At 39.3% G+C, this 24,959-nt stretch overlaps 1 protein-coding gene across 5 annotated transcripts in view; it reads right to left on the bottom strand.

Annotated features, from left to right (window-relative positions):
- Window positions 1–24,959, bottom strand: part of FRY (FRY microtubule binding protein) — a 314,584-nt gene that overhangs the window by 183,992 nt on the left and 105,633 nt on the right. For all 5 annotated transcript variants that reach the window (XM_058547971.1, XM_058547972.1, XM_058547974.1 and 2 more), the window contains exon 2: window positions 11,706–11,905. In XM_058547971.1, coding sequence (XP_058403954.1) covers window positions 11,706–11,905 — 200 coding nt within the window. The remainder of the gene's footprint in view (window positions 1–11,705; window positions 11,906–24,959) is intronic.

The raw sequence follows: 24,959 nt of genomic DNA, 5'->3' as shown, positions 1-24,959 counted from the left end.
AACCACTGCCTCGTCCCCATCCTCTGTTGCCATAGCTAGGCCATCCTGAGCATAAGCTTGGCAGTTTTTACCTTTGAGAAGCTCACAATATGTTATGCCGCCCACTGGGAATCCCAGAAAACCTTGGGCAAGCGTGTATGGATGAAGCCACTAAGCCGATATTATTGAGGTAGGATATTGATCCCAACGTACTGGCTGGGAATCTCTGGAATTAGAACATCTTTACTGACCAATTTGGTATGTATGGGGTATTAGATGGGAAGGAATGAGTGATACACATTTTCTACAAGCTTTCCTAGCCAAGTGCCTCCCTGGGTGCTACAGATAGGTAGGAAGCCAACACTGGAGAGTAAAGACCACTTCCCTTAGGGCTGCAGAAAAGTGTCTTCTTGGGTGGAATCTGGTCACACAGTACCATCATCTGAAGCAGCAGCTAGAACCCCAAGTGAAGGGGGATGTTGCCATTTATGAATCAGAATTTAGCTAATGCACATGTGCAAGAATTTTCATTTTTGTTGAAGTTCTACAGTCCATACATATCTTGAACTTTTGTTTTCTACATGAGATGAAAGAGGCAATCTCATAGGAAGCATCTTCTTCACGATTACCATTACATGGTATCTATTACACACCCAAATCTATGCAGGCAAACAAAACTGCTCAGTTAAAACTTAAGTGATCCAATTACTTTAAGAAAAAAAGTTTTGGTTTTCTAGAAAAATAAAAGGGAAATTCCAGGGAGTAAAGAACAGAAAAATAAGTAAATAAAATCTATTTACTTACTCTATCTTTTACAGTGCCATTTAAGGCAATGTTCTGGAATGAGACAGTGGTGAAGGTTGCACAACTTTGTGAATAATCATTGACTTGCACACTTTAAATAAGGGATACCAGGCTGAGCTGCTTTGCTAAGGAACAGTTATCCTAAAAGTTACTTATTTATTCATAATTTGGAAAATAAGCCAGTACTTTGTCAAGTGTAATACAAACATACTCCATCTGAGCAGAACTGTTTCTTAAGCCTCCTCTCAGGACTGCATTACTTTGATTCTTTTTTTTTTTTTTTGTGAGGAAGATCAGCCCTGAGCTAACATCCATGCCAATCCTCCTCTATTTTTTTGCTGAGGAAGACCAGCCCTGAGCTAACATCTATTGCCAATCCTCCTCCTTTTCCCCTCCTTTTTCCCCCCAAAGCCCCAGTAGATAGTTGTATGTCATAGTTGCACATCCCTCTAGCTGCTGTATGTGGGACGTGGCCTCAGCATGGCCGGAGAAGCAGTGCATCGGTGTGCGCCCGGGATCCGAACCCGGGCCACCAGCAGCGGAGCGCGCGCACTTAACCGCTAAGCCACGGGGCCGGCCCCGTTACTTTGATTCTATCACTACACTCAATAGGGAACTAAATCTAGAAATTATTTTTATTCTCTTTATATTTCCCTTACTAGGTTTGTTGAAGCACTAGGAGCCTCTACTTAAAGAGAAGTTTGGCCAAAAAGACTAGCAGGTTGTCCTTCTGTGAAGCTGACTTGAACCCACAGTGCAGAGAGACATTAAAACTGGTGTTTCTTCTATTTACACATCCTTAGTCAACAGACATGTAACATTTGGTTAGGATAGGGAGACTGGCATATACAACAGGGCGGAAAAACCAGCAACTTGCAAATTTGGGCATAATAAAATATTACATGGTTGAGGTTAGTGAATGGCTATCAGGCTATGAGCAAGACTAAAATAGGCTTTATGAAGATCCACCATACAAAGATATAAACTTAATTAGAGGCAGTAATTCTGTCCTTCAATTAGTGCAGCAGGATTTCCTAATTCACAAATTCCTTAAATATTAAAGATTCCTGATGAAAAGATCTGATATTTTCCGATATCTAGAAGTCTGCAGACAACTCAGGTACCTGAAGAGGTGAAACACAAGACTATGGCTGAATATTCACATCTCTATATGGGCCAGAGGTGAGAAAAAGCTCCTTTATAACTATGAATAGACTGTATCCTCACCTTAGTCTATTACCTCTCAGCAGAGGAAGCTGGGGTGAGTGTGTATTTCACTTGCCAAAGGCTTTGCTTACTTAGAGACACAATTAAATTCATTAAAACCACTAAAACAGCTCATCATATATAGTTTGGTGGTAGGGCGCCACCAGTGTCATTATTATAGCACAGTGTCCTGCTCAACTTCAGGGTTAACTGGAGAGTTGTCCTGGTGCCAGCCCTGTGACATCAGCACCCAGGGGGAGCTGGAAGCCTGAGACACAGGGCCAAGGAACAAAGGTTTGTCAAGTGACATTACTGCCTGAACCTAGAACAACATTAGCATGCAGTAATGTTGTCATTAGCTAATTACTTGGCCTTTCAGTGTCTGTGCCAGCTGGCCATGCCTGATGCTCGTACAGGCTTGGTCTTCAGGCATGACACATTTCATTACAGATTCATGGTGTGTGGTGCAATAGAGATTGGTATCCTGGATTCTTCAAAGACTTGCACAGCAAGAAAATATTTTGTGTTCCTTCTAATTTACTTTTAGCCTTATATTAAAACAGAAATTCCCTTAATTGTTTCTTTTCTGTTAGCAAACCAGCTAGATCGTGTTATGTTATTGTCAAGTCTCCATTCCAGCATAACAGTTAGCATCTTTATGCGTAAGTGTCTATCACCCCCCCGTGCTCCAAGCTCAATGCAGGGGGAATATCTGAAAGATCCTGCCTATATCTCGCCTATTAACTGTTTTGTAAGCAGGAGCTATCAAGGCTCAAGCAATGCCAATAATAAAACTCTCCCATTTTCAAGTCACTTTTCATCATAAAAGTTTTTAAATACGAGAACATTAGAGGAAGGAGAGCACTGCTCTCTTGCTCAGTCATAGTCTCTGCTAAATGACAAGTTGAAAGTTAAGTGTTTTCTTCTTTTGAAGTTATGTTGATTTTTTTCCTTTTTCCAGGTTTCAATCACAGTCGAAAAAGAATAAATTAATTGCTTTCCATGTAAGTCTTAAGTGACCTAGAATTTCTTCTTCTTCCTGTTGACATTTTAGGCTGACAGACGTAGATCCAGATGAAATCCGTGGCCCAATAACCGACTAGCTTCTATTGCAGTTGCTAGCAGGGACAATGGAAGCTCAAACTAGGGTGGGTTCACTGAGACGTGATTTATACACTCAGAGATGTGGAGAGTTAGTGTTTATATTTCATCTGCTATGTACATTAATTAGAGCTAAAACTGCACCTGATTTAACATTTCATAGACGAGAAAACAATGATGGATCATACATAAGTGACTTTGTCAGAAGCACAGTCTAGTGGCACGGCTATAATGAAAAACCAGGTTCTTTGTGTATTGGCCAAATTATAGAAAAGAGGGTGGACAAAAGAGGCTTATAACTGAGAAGTTATTTCCAGTTATAAGATAAGTTCTGGGGATGTCATGTACAGTATGGTGACTGTAGTTAATAATACTGTATTGTATATTTAAAAGTTGCTACGAGAGTATATCTTAAAAGTTCTCATCACAGGAAAAAAAATTTGTAACTATGTGAGGTGATGGGTGTTAATTAAACTTATTGTGGTGATCATTTTGCAATATACACGTATATCAAATCATTATGTTGTACACCTAAAACTAATACAGTGTTATATATCAATTATATCTCAATAAAGCAGGGGAAAAAAGAAAACCCAATTTGATTTGATGATTAACTGTAAGAAAATTAGATATTTCTCCTCCCCGAGGTTTTCAATAAATGTAAACATATGAGTGAAAAAAAAAAGAAAATTCTTGAAATTCTCTGAACTTGCTTTATTTAGTTGAATAACCCAGACTTTCACATTTTGGGCCACTGGCTTCTCAGCATAACCTGGCACGATGATGTTTTTACATGTCTCTGAGACCCGTACCCTGAAGAACCTGTGAAAAGCCTTTGAAAACCATTCTAGGTGGACTCACTTCAAATCCCTGGTTTCATTTCTTAGGTTCTCACAATTTATACCTGGGTAAGGCTCAAGTATTTTGCTGGAGATACAGTGAGATAGAGGGGGTGCTGTCTTCCTTTGTATACTTTTATTTGTTTGCCTCTGTCATTTCAGAGTGTAGTCCCTAAAGGATCCAGACTGGGCCTGCTTAACCCAGCTTTGGCTGCGCCTCTCTCATCGCCATGGCAGAGTTCAGGATAACCATCTGACAGTAACAGTGAACGGTGACAGCAGGCATCCAACTGCCCTGTTCAAGCCTCCATTCCTTTGGCATTTACACAAAGAGAAGAAGCACCAGGCTGACCTCCAAAGAAATCTACCAGAAGATTTGGTAAGTTGATACTAGTTCCTTGGTGACAATGAGGATGATGATGATGATGATGACGGCTAAATACTTAGGAGGCACTAAGAATTATATCAAGTGCTCCACACATTACCTCTAATCCTCTCAACCACTGTGTGAGCTAGGTTCTACTACTCCAATTTTGCAAATGAGAAAAAAAAAGAGATTGACTGGCTGGCCCAAGGCCACACAACACTAAAGAGGTGGAATCAGAATTCAAACCCAGATCAGGCTGAATGAAAAGTTGTTTTGTCAGGGCCGGCCTGGTGGCCTAGGGGCTGGGTTCACGCACTTCGCTTTGGTGGCCCAGGCTTCACAGGTTTGGATCCCGGGTGCAGACCTACGCACCACTCATCAAGCCATGCTGTGGTGGCATCCCACATGTAAAATGGAGGAAGATGGGCAAGGATGTTAGCTCAGGGCCCGTCTTCCTCAGCAAACAGGGGAAGATTGGCAATGGATGCTAGCTCAGGGCTAATCTTCCTCACCACACACACACAAAAAAGTTGTTTTTTCTTTAGCTTTATCTTTTCTTGTCCATTAAATCTACAAAGTCAAGATTATGGGAGCTCTTGAATTTTGAAAAGCTGGAGAATCTTATTTTTGGAAAAGAGTTTATTGAGAAGGTAATTGCCTGTGACTACAGTGACAGATGCTATATAAATGGAGAGATTCATAGATAATGAGAGCGTATCTGAGACTGTGCCCAACTGCTAAGAGTCAACCTGACTCTCCTCCTCACATATTGCTAGGGTGAAGGGGGGAGCAGGTGACTATATCAATGAATAATGAGGTATCCTTAGATGCCCCAAGGCAGAGGGCTAAGAATCAATGTCTCTTGTACTCAGCAGATTGTAGGGCATTCATCTGCTGAGCAGTACAAAGCACAGAACAAAATCCTTATTATCAGTTTGAAGGTTGGCAAGATGACCCTCGGAAACACACAGGTTCCTACAGAGACATTCCTTTTAAGCTACTATATTAATGTTTCTCTCATCCATTCATCTATCTATCCATTCATTCATATACTCACTCATTCACTCATTCAAAAAAATTTACATAAGCACTGTCTTAGACATGGGGACATGGGGTGTGTGTTTGTGTGTGTGTATGTCAAGATGAATCAGATACAGAAACTGCTTCTAAGGAATTTACAGACTAGTATAGTTGTTTCTTCAACTTTAAAAAATATCTGTGGCCCCCCCACCCCCAACTCACCATAAAAATACACATTTTACACTGTGGTCTGGAATGCATATACACAACTGAAAGTTTCATAAAACAAAACATTTATCCTTAAAATCTATAATGTACTCTGATATTTTCTATTCTAGTCTACTCTAATACTCCAATTCAACGAAGACAGTATAGTTTGCTTGAGAAAATCATAGGCTGGTTCAGATAAAGCAGAGATTTACAGGTGTGTGTGTCCACATGTGCATGATTGTATGGAGTCAGCAAGGAAGAAACCAAGTAAAACTTTTTAGATGATGAGGTATTGAATTGGTCCTTGAAAGATACGCAGGATGAAGAGATGAGTGGCATTCCAAGAAGAGGGGGCAGTATGCATGGTGGCAGGCAAGCAGAGAATTGAAACATGGGTTCATAAAGGTTCATGGGGGAAGTAAGATAGGTTTTAGCCAAGTCAAAGAGTGAAAGGGTGTGAAATGAAGGTTTTGAACAAGGGAACGAGATGTTCACAGTTATATTTAGGGAAGATTCATCAGACAGAATCAGAAGAGGAAGAATTGATGATAACCCCCTCACTCTTCCTCTTATCCACTTTGGGAACACCCTATTCTGCCATGGGAACTTCTGCCTGCACATGAGCCTCACAGAGTGAGCCTCAGTGCATGAGAAGCAAACCAAAAATTCTGCAGAAGACTTTGGCAGGATTATGGACTAAGATAACCCCAAATCTCACATGCTATAAAGACTTGGAAATGCTGAATAGAATATAAGATTTCTTAAAAATACAGAAATGAGCTCACAAGAAAGGAAAAGGGAAGTGAAAAACAGGAAGATATGAGGTGACATACTGGCTGCATAGGGGGAAAACTATTGGTTCATTATCCTAGAGGCTTTTTTTGTTGTCCACTTGGGGACAGGAAACAAAGCTGTGAGCCTTGAGATGTGGGACATTGGAAATAAGATGCTTATATAAAGGCTGGTCCTAAACAATAAAACAATGGACTAGGGCAAAATCTGTCCACTGGCACAGGAAGATGAAAAGATATTCCAGTGGTCTCTGCTTGGGTTTTAGGTAAAAACAACAACAAAATCCTCCTCAAGAATTTGAAACCACAGGCTTAAGTCTTATGTGAGTTTGGAGTTTACATTTATACCACCTTCTAGGTGCAGAAACTCCCAAACTAAGAAATTAACATAATATTTGGCCTCAGACAGTGATAATTCTGGGGCAACAGAAAGGAGCACAAGCAAAACCATGTTGGAGGAACACTCCCACAATCATGCCTGCAAGAAGATTCACAGAAAAACAAGCCTCATTAAAGAATACACAAAGAAAAATTTCAAAGTACCTAAACAAACAATTCACCATAGGCAAGAGTTATCAGACACAATAAAAAGAAGTACAGGCCCCCAAATATTGATATAATAGAACAATAATCTAAAAAAGAACATAAAAAATGTATGTTCAAGGTGATTGAAGACAGAAAATAAAAATTGTAAAGTTAAGAAAGGAATAAAACAAACCTAAAAAAGCCCACCTAAACAGATTTTAAAAGAGAACCAAATAGCACTTCTAGAAATAAAAAATATAGTCATCAAAATTATAATTCTCGATGGGCAGGTTAAACAACAGATCAGACATAGGCCAAAAGAATTATTAAGCAATTGAAGATAGACCTGAGACTATTATTCAGAATGCAGTTGAGAGAGAAAAAGAGGTAAAAATAATAAAAGAAGAGTAAAAAGATGCAATATAGCACAGGAAGGTCCAATATACATCTAATAGGAGTGCCAGAAAGAGAGAGCAGGGTAAGTGAAGGAATGCCAATTTTCAAATAATTAACAGCTAAATACTTTCCAGAACTGATGAAAGATATAAACTCTCAATTCTGGAAGCATGAGAGTCTCAAACAGAAAAATACAAATAAATCCACACCCAAACACAATGAAGTGAAACTGCAGAACACCGAAGACAAAGAGAAAAACCATAGAAGCAAACAGGGTAAAAAGTAAATAATCCACAAAGAAATAACAAATCAACCAAAGACTTTTCAACAGCAATGACAGAGGCAACAGAGTGACATATATTGTCAGAAGTATTGAGGGAAAAAAAATGTCAACCTAGAATTCTATTCCAGCTGAACTATCACTGATAATTGAGAAAGAAATAAAGATCTTACATGAGTAGGATTGAGTGATTTACCATCCACTCACTCATACATAAAGAACTACAAAAAAATATATACTTTAGGAAGAAGAAAATTTAAACCAGAGGGAAGGAGTTGGAGGCAAGAAGGAAAAGCATCCATTATATTATTTTCTGTACCTTTTCGGCTTTAAAGTAAAAACGTAAGAAAGACACAGATGACCCAATTTAGCTTTTTAAAAACACTTTGCTGGGGAAAGGCAAAATAACGGCAAGACTGGACAAGAGCAAATGCTATCAAATGTCCCCTTGAAGCAACAAAAATAGAACAAAATTATTGACATTGATAAATATTAATAAATATGACTTGAGCATCTTTTGGGTACAAAGAACAATCCTGCTGAACAAGTGAAAGATTTTTACAAAGAAAAAAATCTAAAATTTGATTTTGGTAGAACATTTTTGTTTCCTGTTTTTTTTTTCATTAAAGTTAGCTATTTAGATATTGGAAATTATAAGTAAAACTTTAAATTTAGTGTTTTATGCATAATTGATCCTACATAGCCTGTTTAACTGGGGTAGAATTCTGAAGGATTTATTTAAAAATAAAACTGAAAAATACAGATTCTTGAGTAGCTCCATAAATAATAAATTGATACTTCCAAATTTTTGAAAACTCCTCTTGCCACTCCCATACAAGTTTTAATTATATTAAAGACAACAGAATACAAGTTTGTGATTTGATACAAACCCACGTTAAGTTCAGGCTTTTAAAGGATTCAATATCTTTCTAAACGAAGCTGACTCAGCAAGAGAAATAGTAAGGGACATTTATTGGAATTCCCTTTAATGTACTATACATATGTCAGAAATAATACCTCTTGTTATGGCTACAGAACAAAACACCAAATGCACATTTGCAATTTTAGAATCAGGTAACAAGCTACAGAGTCTACTCACATTTATTGTCCCAGAAGTAAGCAAATTTAAGGACAAAAAATTACCAAGCATTTTTGAGCAGACAAGAAACAGATATAGCCCGGAAGCTTACAGCTCTGCCAAAAAATTACCAAGCATTTTTGAGCAGACAAGAAATGAAGATAGCCTGGAAGCTTACATCTCTGCCAAATAATACAAGGGAATAAATAGTCTCTTTTTATAAAAAGCAACAATACTAAAAACTGATTGAATACATTTCTTCAGCTAAAAACATAATGTCTTTCTACTTGGCCATCAGCATCTTGCAGACTCTCACCCTAGGCACACAATGAAAATTTGCTGATGAAGAGGACTTATACATTTTCTTTGCAGTTTTTCTTGTTTGGGGACATTTAAGTCTCACAGAAAGGAACAAACTCTCCACCTCTAATTAAAAGAATGCCATGGCACACGTTAGTTTTTCAGACACAATGCTTACTCCAGGAAGAAAAATGCTACCAAATAAATTCCAAGCTGAATAAAGATAAAAAAGTTAAACCCAAACTATTTTACTTCATAAATTCTTAAATAACAGTATTCAAACTATTATTTTGGAAGCAGGGATGGCACAAACGGTGTCAGGGCCTAGCCTTCTAAGCATCTCTTTCAACTTTTGTACAACTTCCCAGTTCCTCAGAAAAATTCACCATGATACACAGTTTCAGAGAGCCCTCACCTGCCATTTTTGCACTTTTCTACAGTACAGGAGTGAAATGATTCTTCATTGTGCCCGACAAAGTTAATTCATATTATCGGGACCCACAAAATGAAGGCTGCCCCAGGGACCCGGCCCTCGTCACAAACCTACATCTAAGTCAGCCTGCACTTATGGGAAACATCTGTCAAAGAAACCTCCCATACACCAATCACAATCCTCCAACTCAGCTTTAGGCAGCCTCCCTTACCCTAGAAAACAGAACCTGCTAGCTTCATAAGGAAATCCCTGACCCCGGAGCATTCGTGCCGTTTCTGCCTTGCCTCTTCTAAGGCTCTATAAAACTGGCTCTTGCCCCCAAACCCCTGGGAACAGTGCTCCACTGCTTGTGAGGCCTGTACTTCCCCAATCCATGGACTGTTTTCTGTTGAATAAAGGATGTCAAACTCGTTAGTAAACTGTTTCAGTTTTGTCTTTGACATGCCTTACCACTCTCTCTTCCTTAAACTCCCCCATGCCCTCTGGAACCCAGGCGGCTTCCCACCCTCCACCAGGGAGATGGAGTCTGGGCCATCCCAGCATCTCTCAAGGAGCTCAGAAGATCAGCACTGTTCTAGGCAATGGGTATGTGGGTACATGATTTTGAGCTGACTTGAGTTATAGGAGAGCCCTATGTTGTTTGTTTTAAGAAGTTAAAGAAAGTATCTACATGAAGATGATCTCGCAAGGACTAGCAATAGAGTGTAGAGTGGTTCAGAGGTGGGCTCTGAAGTCACCCAGCTTGAATTCAAACCAATACTGGGTGACCCTGGGCAATGACTTTACCCTTTCTGTGCCAAATTTTCCTATCTGTAAACGGGGATATAAATACTACAACCTCAGGTCACTGTGAACATTAAAGGGGATAATAAATTAAGCACAGTACCTGGCACATAGTAACTACTCCAGAATGATCTGCTATTATTAGTAATAAGTGTAGTAGTAACATAAAAATATGAGTGAGTGGAAAAAGGTACTGTACTCGAGTTTAATTTAAATGTTTAAATCATTAAACATTTTGTGTTAAATTGCAAAACCAAGAAACATTTCCATAATAATAAATTAGAATTCACAAAGATAATCTCCATTGATCTAATACAAACGTTAAAATGCAAAGTTTGTAACTTTCAGGTAACCACACACTTAACAAATATTCTTGAATTTTGATTCCCAAACCTTAAATTGTGATTCTTATAAAGGTCATTTTTAACAGATGATGTTGAGCATCATCTGTTACATATTTTGAGACTTGTGTTATAGGCTCAATAACATTACATTTAATTATTTTAAGCTCTGATGCAGTAAAGCAAACCTCAGACTGTCTTCTCGTGCCCCAGTACCCTCACGGGAGGGACAAGGCCCTGCTTCACAGACAGAGCTGCATCACTCTGAATTCCTTTCTTTTTCTCTTATTGTGTGTGGCCCTGCCAAGGTCAGAAAACAAGTAATCTGAACCTACCAAGTGGATTTTCTCCCTTCCTGAACAGTCCCTTTGAGATTCAGCCCTCTGTCTTTAAAGACCTTGTTAGGCAATTAACTGAAATCCGCCTTATTTTGTAGCAGAATCATCTGCAAAGAAAGATACCAATGTCCAAAGGCATTATCTGTCTAATAAGGGACCTACAGGTGAGTGAGTCAAGAATTCCCTCTCTTCCAGTTTTAGAAATCAACGCGGCATTTCTGAACGATTCACCAGAAAACTTCCTCGGACAATATGTCACTTAGACCTCATGTTCTCAAACTGGGAGTCCAGGAAGCCACCTGAAGAACAATGATTGTTTTTTCTAATTTACTTTATTTTATTTATTTATTTATTTATTTATCCCCCAAAGCCCCAGTAGACAGCTGTATGTCATAGTTGCACATCATTCTAGTTGCTGTATGTGGGACATGGCCTCAGCACGGCCGGAGAAGTGGTGCATTGGTGCGCGCCCGCGCGCCCGGGATCCGAACCCGGGCCGCCAGTAGCGGAGTGCGCACTTAACTGCTAAGCCACAGGGCCAGCCCTCTAATTTATTTTAAAAATAGGACAAAAGATTTTGACCAAAGTATATATACATAGCGAGACTCTGAACACAGTTTTTCAATGATTAATCCTTGTTATTGCTAAATTATGCTTATTAGTCCTAAATGTAGTAGTGAAGCGTGCTACTGAATTGTATTTGCTGAGGATTGTCTTCAAGTCCTCAGTCTTCAATTTTTTCTTCTTAAATCAGGACACTTAACTATAATCTTTAAAAAATTATCTAAGGTATGAAAAAAAAACCTTTAGAAATTAGGGGAAAAGCAATTTATCCTTTCTTAGAGCTGTAAAGTCTACTATATTCAGTGCAAAGATGAATTTAAAAAGAAGTGGACTTCATGGCGCATACTCACCAGGGGTTCTGCCATAATGATGCGAATCTTGCGCTCAGCCTGAGTGGTGAAGTTGACAAATAAACTCTTGAGGACATATTCTCCTGGTTTGCTGTCTGGGTCCACATTGATGGGTAACATGGTTGGCGGCCCTTTCTCCCGTTGTGTGCCAGAAACAGGTGGAACCGGAGGCTTGATATAACCGTTGCCAACTGGAGAAGCTGAAAAATAGAATGGATATTCTTACTGGCTGAAAATAATGTCATAAATATTCAGATTGGCTGTGTTAAACCATAAATATATGGATATGAATCATATCAAGAATGCTAACACTTAATATCATAACCTAGCCTTATGCTTTAGGAATGGTGTCAGAATATAATTATTTTAATTACATTATGTTTGCATTATGCTATATTTGATAATCTTGAAATACTTCTGGTTACCACATTGCTTTAGGTAAATTATGTTGCAAGTACATAATACAGCTGATAAATCTTATGATACTTAAGATGTTTTTGACTTTTTTATGCTCCAGGGAAGTGGACTAAGAAAACGTATACAGAAAAAAAAAGGATTTCTTGTCTAGGTTTTCCTAATGGCCAGGAGCTCTCTGTCTTCTGTGCTTCACTCTAATAATGGAAAAGACTCTGGGGTCATCCTTTCCAGAAGTCTCCAAGAACCCATTTCCGGAAGCCCAGCTGGCTCTTGCTCCAGAAAGGGATGCACCTCTGGAGAGATAAAAGGCTCACGCAGTGCCTCATCTATGCCATCCAAGGTGTGGGTTTAACTTTTCTCTCTCATCATCCTTTGGTTCAAGCTGGGATGCCCCTCCTTGTCATTTATAAGATGTGCAGATTCCCTACTTGGATTAGATCTTGAAAAGAGGCAACTATTAGGGTCCCCGGCGAGTAGCCTCTATTCAGAATGCAACAAAGTCAGACAACTGTTTTAATTAGATAGTTAGAGAAAAAAATTGATTCATCAATGAAAATTTCATGTCTCTCTACTTTTTACTATGCTTTGACAAGTAAAATGCTAACATGGACTACCCCTTTCACCTAAGTATTTTTAAGATGGTCAGTTATCAATATCCAATGAAAGAAATATTAAGAGTAAGTGGGCTTAGCAGAGAGGCATCAGGAATGCTGAGGACAGGATAATAATAAAGTAGACTTTTAAAAGGAAGACTACATAGTTTTAGGTGACTGGATACAGAGATTAAGGAAAAGAGTAAAGAAAAAAGTGGACTTCCAGTTTGGACACTGGTTTGGATATCAAGAGAATGGTGGTGTGTCGTTGATAATAAAGGAGGAATAAAGTTCTCCTTGAAAGCTGAACACTCTTTTTAAACTACAAATAAAGTCAAGGCTTCTCTTACCTTCTTTCTATGCCTTGCCAAATTCTGAGGAAGCCATGCTAAAGTTTTATTTACTTTACTGAACTATAAACATGTCCTCACGTTATGTTGTAGATTTTCCCTCATCTTTCCTGCCCCTCCTAATGTTCGCTCCTCTCTGATTCGCTTAACCTGCCAGACAGTTGAAGGGTCCCTTACATCTGGAGGGTCTTCCTGTATCTCAACTATCACTAAACCTTAAGAATATGGCCTCTCCAGTTATAAACATGAAGTAAAATTGTTGTATATTATTGATTTCCTCTCAATTCTCATTAGCTCCATCCTAGTCTAGGCCTTTGGAAACCTACAGCTAGATTACTGTAACAGCCCTTTTGCTGATTTTATTTCATCCAGTTCACAGGCCAAACTAATCTTTCTTTAGCATGGCTTTAATCATAAGACTATTATGCTCAAACTTTTCAACAGCTCTCAATTATCATCATCAAGCCTCAAACACACGGCCTGGTTTTGACCACCTTCAGTAGTTTGCCCCCATCCTGCGCCCAAGGCATGCTGACGCTCTGGCTGGCCCTGAAACACACTATTCTCATTTATGCCTTCCTTCTTTCTCTCCTATTGCTCCTTTCCACTTTTCTCTGCTCACCTAACCCTCCTGGCCTTTCAAAACCACTTCTAGTCCTATCTCCATGAAACCTACCTCCACCAGGCCAATCCTCCTTGGTAAGTTTTATTACAAGATTAAACATTCAACTCACACTGTTTGGCATTTTGCTTTGTCTTGTACATCTTACATCACCCAAGGAAGACTCAACAGATAGTTGTCAAGTGAAGTAATTATCAGTTGGTCACATGGTTTTGCTGAGGATTAGCCCTGTCATTGAATCATATACTCTTCTAACTGTATCCTCTAACAAGACTGTAGCCTCCCAGATCTAATACAGAGTTCTTCATGCAGATAATACTCAAAACAATCTCCTTAAATAACTAACTAAAATGACATCTTATTTTATTTCTATGTGTCTTGAAGTGATTCATAGGGAGGGAACTCTACGAGAAGAATCAGTAGTCAGAGTCTTTAAAGGAATAGGGTGCGGTATTTGCAATGAAGAGCCTTTAATTAAACGGCACTCCAAGCAGCTTACTAAAAGGTACTGTTTATTCTACAGGGGCATATTCAAAATCAGGTGATGCAAATGAAGCCCTGGCCACTCCTCTGCTTTGCCTCTGACTCTCTCCCTGCAGGCACCTAGTAGAAGTAGGAAACCTCCCCACTTGAACTACAGAGGACATAAGATCTGTACTAGATATCTTCATGTGTATCAAAGGCATCATGCCATAGGACTGGAGACTGGAATATAAATCAAAAAAGTCTACGTAGAGGACAACTTTTTATTATCTTTAGTTTTCCACAGGATTTAATCAATTTCTAGATGATGGCAATAATCAGGTGGATGTAATACATAATTGCAAGACCAGATCCATAATTACAAGACTCTGGGGCCTAAAAGTCATAACTGTAGTGAGAGAACTTTCATAAGAGTGATCTCTGGCAGTCCTCCTGCAAAGCTGCATTTCGAACCCATAGCTGAAATCCAGATACCAGAATGCCTCTCAGACAAATCTTCCATTTAAAAGACCAAAGTACCAACTCACTACTATCATAAAAAACGCTATCCACCTGAACTTCAAAGCCAGACATCTTTGTGAGTGCAAAAGTCTGTGTCTTAGGGAGGTGGAACTGTCCTAGCCCAGCGGAGCCCTGTGCCAGAGCTGAAAGTGATTCAAGGGGAGGGTGCCCATCATTCCAGTTTCAAACAGATCAGTTGAGCAGATGAATATGCAGTGAAACTGAACGGGGTAAGTGTCCTTGAACTAGACCCACTCCCAAGTTTTAGTAATCCCTCTTCATCCTACTATAATAAATTCATAACAAATCTTAGCCTTTTGTCAGAATAATTTTCAAAAATAAACATACGACATGGTCCCTTTCTGTAACTCAGTTACGTGGTGACAATATAACTGAGAACCAGGAAATATACGTTCCCTGGTAGTCAAAATTGAGTCACAAAGTCCATATTAGTCTAAACATTAGAACATTACCATTAGAAAAAAATTGTCAGACCTTCCCTCAGCACTTGCTTGCTCTTAATCTACACATAATTAAGATCAATTGTCTAGTTTCTAAATTCACAATTCTCTGGAAACAGAAAATGATAAAGGAAAGGTGCAACTTCTAGGGCAGAAATACTAATAGCAAAAGAAGAAAAAAAAAATGGCATAACTCTAAAAAGCCACCAGAACTGAAAAATGCAGTTGCCTGAGCCATTTAGTACAGAGCCACAGGACCTGATATTCTCACAGGCTTAGGGGCATCAATATCTCCATCCAGCATGTTATCATAATTAATGTTCATGATGATGACCCTGAATCCCATAGAAAGGTTAAAATGAGTTTGATGTATAGTCCTGTATTTGAGAAGTTTGAAAAAAGAGTGAAAGAAATTTCTAAAAGGTTTCCATTTCAAAAAAGTTTTGGTGTATAACAAGGTAAACTCACCATTCCTAAAAATTTAGCTCTCAAGAATTAAATCTATTTCTTCACAGGTCTGATTTTTTAACTGAAATTTATTTTTGAGTGAAACAAACAAACCACCAATTCATTAACAGCCATGCTTAGGCCCCATTTTCCTGCTCTGCAAATTTAGGCAACTACTGTTGAGTGCTTTCCCAGCTTTCTCTCCAGCCTGGCAAGCAAGTCCCCCACCCTTCAGGGTCCAGGTCACTATCCCCTCCTCCACCTGGCTAGGCTGAGCCCTGCCCTCCACAGGCTTTGCCTGACATTGCCACCCAGCTGCTCCTGGGGACCAGCTTCCTCTTACTGTCTGGCCTCTGGAAATACGGACCCCTTATGACGAAAGGGCGCTGACAGCTCATCATTATCTTATCTTCCCCATATCTCATCTAAATATATGTAGAAGGAAAAATTTAATTTGTTGGATTAAAAAACTTCTCCCATTTCAATTTCTTGCAAGTGATGAATTTTTTAGCTTCAATCTATTGGCCTTATCCCCTCTCCTTTCCTGCTTCAGCTCATCTTTCTATTTTCACACAACAGCTCAATTTCCCTAGAAAATTACTCAAATCTGTGCTTCTGGGAGTATGCGGGGAGCTGAGGTGGGTTGAGAAGGGCATCACTTTCACATATTAAAGTCTCTAATTATTGAATCTTTTTGAAATTTGCTTTCTCTTTATATTTTCTCATTTACATTTTAATCTTGGATTAAATATGTCCTAATTTTTCTCCATTGCCTTCTTTTATCTTAAGTGGGTTTTGTGGATGTTGTTTTACTATTTTTATTCCAAATCCTATTTCTATTTCGTTCTGCTGAATGGCTTCAGGAGGTGTTTTCCCTCTTTCACTGGGTCTCTATTTCTTATATCAAGCAGGGTTCATTCTTTAATTTCCTTTGGGCTTCTGGGTCCCATTCGTTTCCTCTTTATTAGATCTATTTCTGACCTCAAGTGATGCTCTTTTGAACAAGACTCTTTTTTTCCTATTTCACTGACTAATACTTTAATTCTCAGGCTGGCTGCTCTTAGCTGCCTAAGGTCTTCAGCACAATTTCCTTAAGTTACTAACATTTCTAGGAATTACTAACCTCCTAACTGCAGCACCAATACAAACACCCCCACAACTCATAGTTCAGCCACATTTTTATTATGACACTGAAAGGAAAGGAAATGCTATAATGATTCTCCTCATACAAGAGCCCTAGAGGTTAAAAGGGGCAATATATGTTACAGAAAAGCAGTTGGTTTTCTCAGTCAGATTTTCAGAGAAGTTAATACCATCGCTCATTATAGGCTATCATTCACTCATTCCTTTCAACCAATATTTATTGAATGTATAAATTCCGGTACTATTCTAGGCACTGGGAAGACAGCAGTGAACAGAACAGATGGTTCCTGCCCTCATTGAGTTTACAGTTTACTGAGGCGGGGTCACATAATCAGCAATTTCATGTGTGTGTACACACACACACACACACACACACACACACACAATATGTCAGACTGCAACACATTCTAAAAAAAAAAACAGGAAATCAAACAGAGGGAGTGTATACAGGAGCTTGCTCTTCTTTATTTGCCCGAAGGCATTCAGATGTCAAAGCTTGGGACTGCTGTGGAGAGCAATGAAGGCTGTGTACATTCTTGGAGTCTAAGAAAATCCAGACACACTTGGCTTGAGCAGGATCTGCTTTTCCGATCCATCCGTTTGGCCTGCCCGTATCTGTGTCAGTTCTGGTTGGAAATCAGAATTTTAACCAGCCTGTAAAGGGCATGAGTCAAAATGCCCATTGGACACACAGCTTCTCCGCTGCCCTTCACAAAGTACATGACTCAGAAGAGGAGGACAGCTTTGCCTGCTTTCCACCAGCTTACCGAGACGGACAAGCACACAGCCCGTTTTTCAAAACACTCAATGCTTTTTCTGTTGTTTTCATTACTGGAATCACACTCCAAGCATCTGAAATAAAAAATAGTTTCCTTTTTTTTTGAAGTGCCCCTGAGATTATATGTGGTAACTGTTCAAACTAGCTACTCCTCCTAGAAACAGAGGCCCATTTAAACAACTTTACTCTCTAGCGCTCAACATAACCTTATCTTTCAACACAGGAGTAAATTTACTAGATTTCTTTATTCATAGTTGGATGTAAGTTATTCTTTCTGCCAGTTCTCAGTGCTGCATTCATTTTGCAGGTTCTGAGGGCAAACCCCTTTAGCAATTAAGAGCTGGGCTCCTTCTTTAGAACCATGCTTCCCCCGACAATCCCTCCTTTCCCGTAAGACTTATTTCATTTTCTGGCATTACAGGAACATTTCATAAAACATAAACCAAGGATGACGCAGCTACTGTGAGGACGTGTCACACTGGGTATAGAACAATAATAAATTGTCCACTAATGCATTTATGAGGGTGCTTAAGAAATGGCATTTTAAAAGGTACTGCAAATACTCAAAATGACCAGAAACCCTGAAAGTCATGTAAAATAAATTAGGATAAAAAGAAAAAAACACTCCAAGTATAATAGGAAGAATTATTTTCCTCTGAAGAGTATTATTAAGAAATGGAAAATGTTGGGATAAGAAGAAACGATTAGTTTGAGCAACAGAAAAACATTTCTTAACAAAGAGATGGATGATTCCTAAATAATTTTATATATTTAAAGCTAAGTCAAAAAGAGAATACCAGGTAAAAATTCTCAAAAATAATTTTTTTTTTTAATGAGGAAGATCAGCCCGGAGCTAACATCCATGCCAATCCTTCTCTCTTTGCTCAGGAAGACTGGCTCTGAGCTAACATCTATTGCCAATCCTCCTCCTTTTTTTCCCTTTTTTCTCTCCAAAGATAGATAGCTGCATGTCACAGTTGCACATCCTTCTAGTTGCTGTATGTGGGACGCCGCCACAGCATGGCCGGACAAGCGGTGCATCAGTGCACGCCCGGGATCCGAACCCGGGCCGCCAGTAGTGGAGCGCGCGCACTTAATCACTAAGCCACGGGGCCGGCCCCCAAAATAATTTTTGCCTTGGAATAAAAATATATTCAATGACATGTTAAGTTATGCTTAATTAATTTCCATAAAATTCTGATAATGTGAAATGTTCCTCCCATTTTTGTTGATTAGATATATTCCTCCTTTCTCTTACACTATTTAGTTCTCTTAATCCTATAGTTCTCAAATTGTGTTCCTTCAAGTTTCAGGGTCCACAAGATATCTCTAGGATAAGTAATATTTTTAATCCTCAAAAATAATCCTAGAAGACCAGACAATTTCCCTTTTGCAGATAAGACCATATAGGTTCAGAGAAGTTAAGTGACTTGCTCAAGGACAAAGTGTGGTCAACTCGAGATCCGAATCCATTTCTGTCTGACAACAGATCTTGTGAGCTTTCCGTATTAGCCTGTTGTTCAGAACAAACCATGATGAAGACTGAATAAAATAATTCCTCTTTCCCACAGGTCTTACCCTGGTATAAGCTAGTTTTGGGACTTCAGTAGATGACGAAATAAAATATAAATGTTGTGATTTAGAGAAAGAGGCTTCCTATAGAATAGTGTAGTTGGTTATTTTCTAGAAAGACTAAAATAACCTCCAGCCATGGAGGTCCCTCCTAACAGGTTGTTTGCCCTCTTGAACTCGAATGCATCTTTTTGCCAATAGAGGGGCTTTGAGAAAGGCTAGGAGTACAAAACAGAGTCAAGAATTGAAGACCCATAAAAATATCTGAAACCTGATTAATGACACAACTTAGAAAGGTCTAGAGATTATTCTTTCCCAGATATACTGATGATATAACCTTTAACTGGTTGTTATCCTAACAAGGAACAAGTGAACTTGAAGGTACCATGTTCTGTGTTTACTTCAATCAGGGACTCGCAAAACCATTTTTATCTTTGGTCTCCCAAAGACTGAATACCTCGGAGAGAGTGAAGTAGTTCACTAAACAGAGAGTAAGCATCAAGTCACTGCCCTGTTTTCTTTTCTCTCTTCCTTTGCCTTCCAGTATTTTATCTTAGAAAAATGACAGTAACACTTCAGTGATTTCCTTTATAAATGTCTGTCACCTGCTAAGATGCAATTACGTGGACTTTCTCCCGATTTTCAAAGTAGACACTGTCATCAGAGCCTGAAAGAATGTCTGCCAAGATCTGTGAGCAAAGGAAGATGAGGTTACATTGACATTTCAAGGTCCTTTCTCACCAAAAGGAGATCGAATAACCTGCTAGAGGCAGGATAATCCTGAATTTCAACTTCCTTCTTCTCCCCAGCAGAACAGACTGCTCTCATTCCTGTGTCCCTCGCTGGCCATCCTTTCTTCCATCTTCTCTCATTTTCTCCCCTTTCTATTTTCTTCCTCTTCTGGCTTATTCGATGCAGCAAAATCTCACTAATTTGAAATCAATTAATTCAAAATTTGTGAGAAATTGGACAAGGCCTTGTATTTTTTTTTTTTTTTGAGGAAGATTAGACCTGAACTAACATCTGTTGCCAATCCTCCTCTTTTTGCTGAGGAAGACTGGCCCTGAGCTAACATCTATGCCCATCCTCCTCTAGCTTATATGGGACGCCGCCACAGCATGGCTTTAATAAGCAGTGCGTAAGTCCGCGCCTGTGATCCGAACCTGTGAACCCCGGGCCGCCAGAAGTGGAGCGCACGAACCTAACCATTAGGCCACCAGGCCGGCCCCCAGGCCTTGTATTTTCTAACGTTAACTTGGAAAAAGATTTGCTGACTCACAATGTGAATCAGTGGTGCTCAGAATCTTTGCACTTCAGATTCACCTGGAAGGCTGGGCTCTACCTGACACAGTGGGTCTTGGGTGGGGCTCGATAATTTGCATTTCTAACCAGTCCCCAGGTTATGCCAATGCTGCTGGCCCGGGGAACATACTCTGACACCTCTGATGTAAATAAACAGGAAAGCAAAGGGGACCAATTAACCCAGTAGTCAAAATTGTTTTTAATTTAACTTGCCTATTGCAAAACTGATATGCTCCATTAACATCAGCTAAGTTAATGCTTTGTAGGCAAAGCAGAAAGAGCCTTGAACAGGGACCTGGTGTAGCTCTGCGTGACCTTGGGGGAGGAACTTGCACCAACGGGCTTCAGTTTCTTTATCTGTTATTCTTAGAGAGGCTACGGCAGGCTGTCCTTTCTAGCTCCAGTATTCCATAATTGTATAAAAATTTACGTTGAAAATGCATGAAAACATCACTTATTCAAAACTCTCACAATTCAAACACTTAATAATTAATACTTGCCTTACCTTGAATTAATATGAATTAGTGAGATTCTATCGTCTATCCTCTCTACAGAGGAAAGCTTCACAAATAATCCTGACCCTTCCAGTTACACCTCCACTTCCTCTCCGGTTCCACTCACCTCTCGGAGACTGGAAACTCCCTACGCTACAGGTGGACACATGAGAAGCCCGTCTTTACTCCTAGCTGTAAACTCAAGATTTGTGTTAACATTTTTTTTTTTTTTACACATTATGTACTGGAAATCTGCCTTTCACAAAACTCTGTTGCTAGGCCTAGTGATGGACAGAGTCAGCATCTCTCTTCTGGGACATTGATTACAGACATTATGGAATAGATGGCATTTCACCCAGTCTTAAAGGACAAATAGGATTCTGACAGGTAGAGATGAGAATGGGGCAACCTAGGCAGAGGGAACATCTTGGTAGGTGCATGGAGGCATCTGTTAAGAGTATCTCCTCACTCTCTCACCACACATCCCTATCTTAGTATATATGTTCAAACTCTGTCTTCACCAAGGTCCTGTAAAGTCCTCAAGAACAGGACTACATCTTGTCTGTATCCCAAGCACTTAGCACAGTGCCTCACATAATTAATTAAACAATTGCGCTTACTTAATATCTGTTGAACTGAACCCATCTGATTCTACAATACAGTCTTTGTGTGAATGAAAGAATTAAACAAGAATATATATGAAAAACTTAATAAACTCTTAAGTCCTATAAAAATGTAGGTTTTTAATTCTTATTATTAGAATTAAGGTCTTGAATGACAAGCTAATGAGTTTGGACTTTACTTGGAGGACAATTGGGAGCTAGCAGGTTTCTGGGAAGAATGTTGATCTGATGTTGTTGTGTAGGATGGGCTAAAAAGGGGCTGTTTGAGGGACAATACAAATTAAAGACCACTGTACCTACCATGAGAAAAATAATGAAGGTAGCAACCTGGACAGGGCCTAGTGGAACAGGAAGGAAGATCCTACATCTTACACAGATGGATCTGAAATCCTGTCACATCACCCTTTCCCAATAAAGAAACCACGCAAGATATGTTTCCTGGTGAGATGTTACAATGATTAAGGTGCTTAAGAGCGTTTTTTAGAATACTGACTCTAGAAGCTTTCTCAAAATTCCCTACCTGTGGCAGGATATTTGTCAGTGTTCTTGTAGGCAAGCACTGAAAACTGTTAGCTCTGTATTCTTGGGAATGTCTGAGGGGCTTTCAGTCTCCCAGCACTAGAACACTAATGACTTTGGCAGTGTGGCAGAGAGGGAATTGTATCTTGCCCTATGTCTGTGTTTATCAAGTTTTCAAAACATTAGACCTAATGCCCATTTACAAGAAACAATGGGCGTATAGGAACAAGTTAAAGAATTACATCCATTCTATAAGAAAACTGCATCAATTTCTACAAGTCAATGGAAGAGATAAAAATGGGTAGGATGATTAAAGGAGACTTAGGATAAAGAACAACCAAATGTAATGTGTGGATCTTGTTTGATTCTTGATTTAAGCAAACTAACTGTTAAAAGACTCTTTTTAAATGACAAGCAAAGCAATTTGAATATGGACTGGATATTAGGTGATACCAAAGAACTATGGTCGACTTTGTTAGGTATGATAATAGCATTGTGGGTAGGTAAGAAAATATCCATACTTTCTAGAATGCATGCTGATTATATGGAGTTTAATGAAATGATGCCCAAATTGGATTCAAAATACTTCAACAAAGACAAAAAAGGTATAAATGAAGCAAACATGACTAAATCTTGATATCTGTTGAATCTGAATGAGGTACTGTATACTGTACTATTCTTTCTCCTTTCGAGTTTGAAAAATTTCATAATAAAACATTTTTTTTAAAGATAAGGCTCATTTGTAAAGTTTCCTACATCTTATGATGGCAATAATGAAGGAATGATATCTGAGGACCTCAATTTAAAAAAAATAAATTATTATATAGAAAAATTGAACACCATCTACAATCCAGGTTCGATCACATAGGTCTGAATGTTCACTAAGATTTCAAGTCCAATTACATCCTTGCACATTAACTAAATGTGTTGGACTGAATGGTGTGGATCTTGGAGCATTTACACTTAGAACACACAGCAAAGATGAACACAGGTGGAATGTCATTTACATAGGCATCCTTTATCATACTTATGTTACAATATAGTTTGAATCTTTCCAGAAATATTTTTGTCTCAAAAGACGGAGTGAGATTTTAATCAATTCACTAAATAACAAATTTTCACTGAGGCCGTCATACGCATAAGGTACTCTGAAAAGTTCTGTGGGGAATACAAAGATAAATTTAAAAAGGTAATTTGAAAGATTTTTAAAATTTACTACATTCAGTCACAAGATGCAGCAAGGCAGCGTCAGGCTTAATAGCCAAGGGAAGAGCACATGAATTTAGGAGAGCATTCATTAATTTGCTCATTTATTCAGTCATCAAACATCTACTGAAGGCCCACTCTACTCCAAGCATTGTGCTAGCTGCTGGCAGAGCGAGCTGGGCACGACTCCTGTCCTCACACAGCTGACAGTACGCAGGGGAGACAGGCATTATGTAATAAACATACCCAGAATGTAATTACTAAATGGAAAGTGCTATGAAGGCTGCTGCAGGAGAGAAAAAGGGGAGACATATCTGTGATTGTGGGGTCTTGGCAGGACTCTCTGGGATGGTGACATTGAAGCTGACACCTAGAAATAACTGATGATAGATACAGTCAGTGAAGGCTTCAAGGCAGAAGAGAACGGGGGTATGGAGGTTGTAGGGATTATATAAGTGGAGGGAAAAGGACACTTCACGGCAGCTCACTGGCTCACTTCCTTCTGGTTTTATCAGATGCTGTTCTGGCCAGCCACTCCTCGGTACTTCCCTCTGCTGAGAGCCTCTATCCCCTTTACCGAGCTTTACCCGCCTGCAGAGTGCTGGCTGCCTCTTGATATATGATGACATATAGTTTTCTGTCTCTCTCACTACACTTAAGTGCAATAAGGGCAAGGAATTTGTTTTATTCCTCTTGTATCCTCACCTTCTAGCTTAATACCCAATACTCAATAAATACCTGTTGCATTAAGGAGTAAGGAAGTGTTAAGATTTATAAGGTCATGAACTGTCCCCTACATTCAACTCTACATTCAACCCAAGACTCACATCAAGCCTACGGAGAGAGCTATTTCTGCAACCAAGCAGGACGCTGACAAATAATGCACCAAAATGCCCAGGAGTAGACTATTACATCAAGGACGACAGCATGTCATTTCAGTAGAGAACTTGACTAATAGTGTGTGGAGAATGCCTGGCTTATGAAATCTTTACAGCAGAGTTTGTCAAAGAGCAGGCTGTGACCCGTTGCTTCATCATGAAACCAATTTAGTGTGTGCTGACCAGCGTGATTTCGACGAACTAGGATAGAAAACCATAGAACAGAAAATAGCAGAGTGATGGCACCGTGTACAGTAAAGGTAAGCACTGTTTCACAAAACTTTTGTTTTCAGTCTCTGTCTATGTCTACAGATATATGTGTGCGTATGCTCTGGGTCACAGTGCAAAGTGTGTTTCTCACTGTGAGTCATGGTCAAAAGGGCTCTAGAGGCTGCGGGAACAGCAGTCACTTGCAGACCGTTATCTGGACGTTGGACTGAGGCCTACCAAAAAACACAAACCCAGCTTCTTGACCTATTTTATTAGAACTATATTTAAGCCAGACATCAAGGGCAAGAGAAAAACAGTTTTTGAACACAAGTTTTTGCAGCTGCGTTAGTGGGCGCATTACACGGGGACCCAACCTAAAGGGGCCATGAGGACAGTGCAGACTGGCTGTGTGGGGACTGCCACCAGAGAGCAGTGCCAGCAGCTGCCATATTTTAACCAATAAAGGTCACAAACCGAAGTTTCAGTTATTCCTCTCCAGGATCCCCTTGGAGATTATATGATGAGGGGAGTGACTTGAAGGAGAGTCTAGTCCTACATATATCTTTGTTAATATGATATATATTATATCATCAGATAATATACATACACACAGCTACAATATACGTTGCAATATGCATTATATTATAAAACATAT

This window comes from Diceros bicornis, chromosome 9 (assembly GCF_020826845.1).
Source record: "Diceros bicornis minor isolate mBicDic1 chromosome 9, mDicBic1.mat.cur, whole genome shotgun sequence".
NCBI classification, from domain to species: Eukaryota; Metazoa; Chordata; class Mammalia; order Perissodactyla; family Rhinocerotidae; genus Diceros; species Diceros bicornis.
The sequence above is the reverse complement of the archived record's forward strand: the minus strand, read 5'-3'. Positions and strand labels throughout refer to the sequence as shown.